Source organism: Oryzias latipes, chromosome 21 (assembly GCF_002234675.1).
Source record: "Oryzias latipes chromosome 21, ASM223467v1".
NCBI classification, from domain to species: Eukaryota; Metazoa; Chordata; class Actinopteri; order Beloniformes; family Adrianichthyidae; genus Oryzias; species Oryzias latipes.
The window spans coordinates 5,317,704-5,325,330 of record NC_019879.2 but is presented as its reverse complement, the minus strand read 5'-3'; the positions used below and the strand labels follow the sequence as shown (position 1 = coordinate 5,325,330).

Here is a 7,627-nt window from a genome sequence, read left to right as displayed (position 1 = left end):
TACCTTCAATTTAAATTGTTTTAGATAAATGCAGAGATAGAATTTCCCCATTGTGGGATAAAATAAAAATAAATAAAGTACCTAAAATCAAATGGAATGCAACAATCAACGAAATCCTGAGAGAGAGAAAAAATAAAACATATTTATACATTTTTCGTGTTTAGGATTTAAGGGGGAAACTTAGGAAAGAAAATAAAAGAAAACAAAAAGATGGTTTTACGATTTTTTTTAAAGAACCGTAAAAATTAGGGGTGTAATAATTTATTTTACCAATGATTCCATTCATATCATAATTTGTGACTGAAAATAGAATTCAAGTCGATATTGGTTGATTTGAATCCGTCAAGGAAAGCTTTAGCCAAAAATTCTGACTCAGAAATAAATACAGGTGACATTTTCCAGATTCCTTGTATTTCTTGCAAGTGTAAATTAAATATGTTTACAAACAAACAAGTAAACAACAATTAGTGGCAAATCCATTCATATTCAAGTTTCATAAAGTTCATCCCACTACTGTTTTTCCACATCCAAACAGTCCTAAGGGAACATTATTAGAACATTCCGTTGGACTGGAATGATGCCCTGATCATTTCCTTGACCCCTCACATGTGAGTTGTCCGCTGTGATGGAATTTGGTCATTTTACATCATAGTAAAATAAACTTTCCGTGCCTTAATTCATATTTTCCAATATCAGTTGTCGATTTATCTCATTTTGAAACTTTTTTTTTGTACGGGTTGATTCAAATCAATTCTGCCGCAGGCAAATATCTGGTTGGACTTCAGGAATAAAAATCAATCCATTGATCATTCTACTAATCAGTATTCACCCCCGGCAAAAATAAAAGTATGTAATGTAAAAACTTTTTAAAAAATATACATCAATATTCTTTGTATTTTATTATTGTAACAGTGTTCAGAAAACATAGCTCTAAACACACTTAAATAAAAACAGTTTCCTCTGCTTTATGTTCTATTGTGTTTATTTTTGACAGCTCGCAAAAGCACAGTTCTTTAATAGTAAAACCAAAAGTTAAACTGCTAACTAATAGCATTAGTCAAATACTTTAGATGACCACAAAGAGCTCCAAAGATGATGTGTATTCCCTAATATACCAAATAGTTGAACTGTGTGGTAAAGCACATATGAATAAGTATCCCATAAAGTTGACATTAATGTGCAATGCTGCCAGTTAGAGGACACACACAGTATTGCACACAAAAGCGTTAATATTTAAGCAGCTATTTTTCTCTTAACTTTGCTTTATCAGTTGCAGATCTTTTTAAAGTTATTTTAATGTATTCTTTCATTTCACTTCTTCATCTCTTTTTCCTTCAGGTCTTCCTCATTGTATTCTGTCTTCTCCTCAAATTCCCTCTCAATACTTTTCTCCTCTTTTTTACTTCCACATTCTCCTTCAGCTCCGTCGCCTTTCCCGTGCCCATCCTCTGCTTTTTCTGCCTCTTTTTTCTCTTCCCAGTAATCTGTTGCCTTCAGACCAGATTGGTCTCCCTCAGGTGGTCTTTCAACTTCTTCCTTTGTGCTTTTAGTGCTCTCACCGTCTCCCTCTTTGCTCACATCCTCAACATCTTCTTCCTGATCCTGTATTTTCGCCTTTTCACATGAATCTCCCTCTTCTCCTTCTGCCTCTTCTCGCTCCCACTTGACTTCCTCTCCTACACCCTCTCCTCTTTTCTTTGTCATCTCTTCTATCTCTCCATATACCAACATATCAGCTTCCTGTGATGCAAGCTCCCACTCGAGTCGCTCCACCCTGGCCTGCATTTTGCTGTTGCTTGATTCTAATTCCACCATTAGTCGAGCAAGTTTTGTTTGCATGAGCTCCAGGTGGTCCTCCAGTTTCGTTAACTTGGTTTCAATCTGATCTGCATCCCCATCTCCTTCTTCTGCACTCTCGTCCAGCATCCCCATCTTGACAAGGATCTGTCTGCCTTTCTCCTCCAGGTGGCGTTTGGCTGCTGGAAACTGAGAGAGGACGTCTGTCAGGTCTTCCTTTGACAAGCTAAACACGTCAGAATAACCGATGCTCCGGATGTTGGCTGTGCGACGATTCCCAGACTTGTTGCCTGAACATAAGCAGAGGCATTTGGTAAAAAGGTTAACAAATTTGAGATGATAAAGAACAGTGGTGCTATATTAAACTTTGTTAACCCTTAGTAGTCTGGGGCCTTTTTTCAGGTTGTTTTCCTACTTTAAAATGTAGTCCATTATACCTATCTTTTAGGTACAATGCTAGCATCTTTTTAATACAAATATGTTTTGTTATATCACACAATACTTCCACAATGAACCTGAAACTATTAAAAAAAACTAAATTCTGAGTGGTTAACATTGTCATTTTATTTTTTCAAAATAAAAATAAAAAGAGATCAAACAGTGTTTGTGCTTCAACAAAAGATCAAACAGGAAGAGACAAAATAAAAATGTATGAAATCCAAACTTCAACGCAAAGACAAGGTCAAGACTATAAGGGGAAAATCTCTAAATGACCAGGCAAAGCTGTATACAATGTTCCAATGATTTATTCCAAAAGATTATTTATTTCAACAATTATCTGTCATGACTCTTGTCCTGTTTGTTTTAAACCAGAAATTTCAAAGCTGAGAACTTTTTGAAATCTTCACATTCAATTTTGATGAAAACTATGCTAATGGAGGGTCAGTATCAAACCGATGATGTGGTTGGCAAATTCACTGGGGAGTTACAGTTACAAGGTTCACTTTTAAGATTTAAGAAAAAATAAGATTAACATTTATTGCACAGTTTAAAATGCTAAAAGTAAGAGTAAAACAACAATAAAGATAATATCTTTATTCATTTTGATTTTAAAAAAAGTTTTGTTTTTGTTTTTAACAAATCTAAACACTCAACAATATTTCTTCAATAGAAAAAAAACTAACATATATGTAGCAGCTTTGTTTTGTGCAAAAGATGCAACTCACCTCTAATATTGAGGATGCTAATTTCACCAAAAAAATTCCCTGCACTCAACACGGCAAACTCTGTGACCCCGTCATCTGCCACAACAGCAAGTTTTCCCTCTTTGATGATATACATTTCGTGGCCCACATCACCCTTCCTGCAGACATATTCTCCTGGACTGAACACCTAAAAGATAAAAACACAAAAGCTCATTAAATGTAATCCAAGCGTGCACTATAAGAAAATGCTCGACTGCTGCAAGCTACAGAATGTTGAACCTGATACATTTAGATTGTTTCAAAAAAGCTTAAGTCTTCAAAGTCCCACCCTGATCATCTTTTGATCTAATTTAAGAAAGCACTATTAGTGGTCATTCAATAAGATTATGTCATTTTAAGCCAAATTCAAAAAAACAAAACACCAAAAACAGGATTTTTCTTTAGAACAAAGTAAAACCAGTATAGTTATTCTTTCTATAAGTCCTTTAGTTGCACTGCATCTTTTCCCCTCCTGACCTGCGGTGTTAGCTTGAGGACTAGCTCCTCCAGGAGGCTTTTCTCGCAGTTCTGGAAGATGGTGACTTTGGAGAGTGTGGGGAGGTGAACGCTGACACCAATCTCCGTCCTCATGTGTAAAGGCAGCTGCAGCAGGATTTCGTTCTCTCGCATCATCTTCTTGTTTATGTAGAGATGCTGGTACCAGTTGTCAATGCGCTGTCGCAGCTCCTTGCTAACATGGTGGCTGCGCAGGTATGCTTTCACCTGTTGATGAAGAATTGCATACTTTGTATCACTTTGGAAAAATAAGATACCTTGCAAAAAATGTTTGTTATTTTAAAGTTAGGCTGAGGACACACAAGATGTGACCAACAATTCCAAAATGGTTCCTAGCAAATGGGATAAGACATATGTAATTAGCTAACTGCAGTTTGGTGTCCTGAGCTTCACTCGCAGTCATTCAAACATGCAACATGCTCTTGGATAATCACACACGAGAACTGGTTATCGATCCAACTGTAAAGATACTGTAAACAGGTTCCCTTGTCCTTAGCTGGTTTGACAAATCATGTAGTCTGTAATACCCCATCAAACACAGTGTGATCTACAGGATATCAGACATCACAAAATCTTTTAAGCCTTAGTCACAACTTTCCTGACAGGTAGATCCTGATCAATGGGCAACTTGTACTGGCACACATGTGGCCAGCAGGAAATGTCAAGGTTGTAGAGTGCTAAATGAATCTGTAGAGTAAAAATGTTCATGGACATTTTTTCTACTGGCATGCTGCGTGCGGCAGGTCGTAGCAAACACATAAACAACACTTAAAGTTAAGTAAGGGTGAAGTAGGTTAGAGGAATTTTTTTCAACCCCCTCCAAACCTTGCGCACTTCTCCAGGGGCGCTCTTCTTGCATTGTCTCCTTGTGCAATACTTGCACGCAAGCCTGACTGTCAGAATTAGAGAAATTAGACCATCAGAGTGTAGTTTGTGTGGGCATCCTATGGGCACTTACGTTCACCTGCACACCATGTGTATGCAGTATTCACGCACAATCAGTAAGGAGGCAGATTTAGAGTTTGACATGAGGGTATTGCACGACAGTATCACATGTACGTCATATGTGCGTGCAACTTACATTATCCCTACATGATAAACTTGACCAAACAATGGTACCTTAACAATGAACATTCCATTTCCATGACCTCCTCTGAAGTGACCGTACAAGCCTCAAGGGAACTGCTACACACACCTGTGCTCCCTTTAAAATGCAGACACTCCTGTCCACAACCCTTCATGGGCCCAGACAAGTCAAAATCCTCATCACCTGTACGAGTCAACCTCCCTATATGGGTGCTTGTGACTAAGGCTTTACTCAAATGTTTCTCTTTGGGCCTACACTACTTCACATTTTTCAGCAACCCTAAAACTTACCAGCTCATGATTCGGAAAGAAGACGTTATCACGATCTCTCAGGCTTGTTATGACACTGCCAACATTACCAACAATTGAAGCAAAGACCAACACAGCAATGAGCAGGTCTGCAATCATAAATAAGAACTCTTCTTCTCTTTCCGGAAGTGGTGTGTCTCCAATGGTTGTGAAGATATTTGTAGAAAACCAGAAGCAGTAAACGTATTGCCGCTGCATAGTGGCGAAAGTTGGATTGGAGATGTTGGGATAGACCCAACGATCCATTCCAAAGCCAATGTAATCAGAGAGCGAAAAGTAGAGACAGGCATTCCAGTGGATCAGCACAAAGATGTACATCATGAGCTTGGTGATACGAAAAGTGTTGGGGTAGGAAGTTCTCGTCTCCATGCGATCCAATGCCTCGTTGAGTCGCGGGATGCGGAGTAGGCGGTTGACTCTCACCATAGGAGTTTCAATTCCAAAAACAAAGTAGAGAAAGTCCGTGGGAAGAAGGGAAAGTAAGTCGATCAGGAAGCGCTTGGAGGTGAGGTAGCGCTTCCTCAAACGGGTTAAGTTCTTGATAAGGATGCCTTGGTCTAAGTAACCTAAAGTATATAAAAAGAGAAAACAAATTAAACACAGACTTCTTGGAACAGGTCTCAAGATGACTAAAAATATATTTAGAAATCATTGCCCAAGACAATGCCTAAGAACCCAAATTTTGGTCAAAAGTGTCAGAAGTCAGAGCTCTGTCACCAGTGGGAACCATCTCCAGTGTTCTGAATCCACAGCAACCGCAGCGCACAGTTTCTGGATGCCACACACCTGACTCTCTTTTGCAATCACTCACAGTAAACTTAGGCACTGCACTGAGCCTCACTCAGTGTGAAGTATTGTTTGTGCGTCTCTGCCTGCATCACTGAACGTTATATCTGGATCTAATCTTTTGATTTCCTGATCCTGTTTTGTCTCTGACTCCGTTTGCCTGCTGCCCACCCCGAAACTCACCTGGATCCTGACTACTCTAGCTTCTGAAGCTCTCATGCTTGATATCGACCCCTTCCTGCCTGACCCTGGTTTAGCTTTGTGGACTTTTAAACTAATATAACCTGCTGCAACTGGAACCAGCCGTGTCCCCATTTTTTGTGACATGAACACAAGTTCTGTTTTTAACACCAACAATGGTTTTGGCTTTACACCTTGAAGGGCTGAGGGATGTTACACAGTAGACTGATATGTTTACAGGGGGGCTGTTTTTGCTGTGAAAGTACTCTCATATTTTAAATTAAAAAAATTATATGATATGCTTTATATAGGTATATTTTAGTGTTGTTGACACTCATAATTTTATTAAATATATATTTACAGTTTAACATTAAATCAGAAATAAAAGAAAATCAGCAAACATTTCCTCACTATGTTAAATACAACTCTGACTGTTCGACTGATTGATTTTCTCTAAATAAAATAGTTAAATAACTATGATAAATGAAAATTGATAAAGGGTTTGAAATAGGAGAAGGTTGAAGAAAAATCGTATTAATTCCCATCCCAAATCTCACTGTAATTTATGCATACATTTTATACGCACATTACAGATTAAACACACAATCTGTACAGATTAAACACACAATCTCCGGTTGAGCGGGAGTGGTTCCAGATTTCAGTTGGCTCGTTCCTGCTCGTACACTTGGCTGTGGACCCTGCCACTGGCTCATCTGTGCTCTGCTACATTGGTTATTCTCCCTCGCCTTTGACTCGTCTCTGCTCCTGCTCCTTCACTTGGTTGTGGACCCTGCCTGTGGCTTGTCTCTTGCCCCCAGCTGCCCCCCAATTCATCTGGATGAAGCCCATCTGCTGGACTATTTAAACATGTAGTTGTAGGGTTAGATTATCTAATTCTTCTATAAGAGTCCTGGTACATCGGCTGTCCGTGCTGGGGGAGGATCCCCCCTGCATGTGGACACTCCTGAGGTTTCTTCTTTTTTTTCCGCAGTACGTTTTTTAGGAGTTTTTTCTTACCGAGAAGGAGGCTCTAAGGGCAGGGATGCCAGTTTAGTTTAGTCTGTTTGGTTTAGTTTAGCCATTACCTATTGAATTCTCTGACTTCATGTTCTTTTTGATTTCATGTTTATTATACGATTATGAAGCTATTGTTTTAATATTGGGCTATATAAATAAATTTGAATTGAATTGAAAATAGCAACAAAACAAAGGAAAGAAGAAAAGAAAAATTTATGATCATATTTGGCAGAATGAGAATACAATGACTTGTGCATTTTTCTCCAATATTTTGAAAGAACTCCACTTTGGATATGTCTGATATTTTGATTCAGCATCAAAAGTACAGTTGTCGAAATGAGAAGGGTTACCTGTATGAAGAGTGAGGATTGTGTCAGCATAATACATAAGGTCTGACATATAGTCCAGGGTGAGCCACACAGGGAGGTAGCTCACAGCAATAGCTTTGAAACATGTCCTGGCAAAATGAAACCAGACTGACTTCAATGGTCCATATGGAACAAAGGTTAAACATTTAAAAAGAAATTTCACTCAACTATATAACCTAAGTTAAAATTGTTTACCTCAAGATGATGATTACCCAGTTGTAAAGAATGGGCACTATCATCACATGGAGCCAGATGTAATACGAATGATCAGCTGGATCAATCACCCATTCCTTCCAACTAAGAGAAAAAGAATAAAGGGAAAGACTAAGCATTACAAGAAAAGGGCACATACCTGTACTTACCGTACTGAATACGTGTGACAGT

The 7,627-nt window shown here is 38.6% G+C and overlaps 1 protein-coding gene across 1 annotated transcript; it reads right to left on the bottom strand.

The window, feature by feature from the left end:
- Positions 1 to 964: 964 nt before the first annotated feature.
- Positions 965 to 7,627, bottom strand: LOC101162405 (cyclic nucleotide-gated cation channel alpha-4). The gene is made up of 6 exons (XM_020713200.2): positions 7,439 to 7,627; positions 7,226 to 7,332; positions 4,875 to 5,458; positions 3,459 to 3,704; positions 2,964 to 3,129; positions 965 to 2,087 (listed from the first exon to the last, which is right to left on the bottom strand). Exons 1-6 carry the CDS (start codon positions 7,591 to 7,593, stop codon positions 1,312 to 1,314), a joined length of 2,034 nt encoding a protein of 677 aa, XP_020568859.1. The 5' UTR covers positions 7,594 to 7,627; the 3' UTR covers positions 965 to 1,311.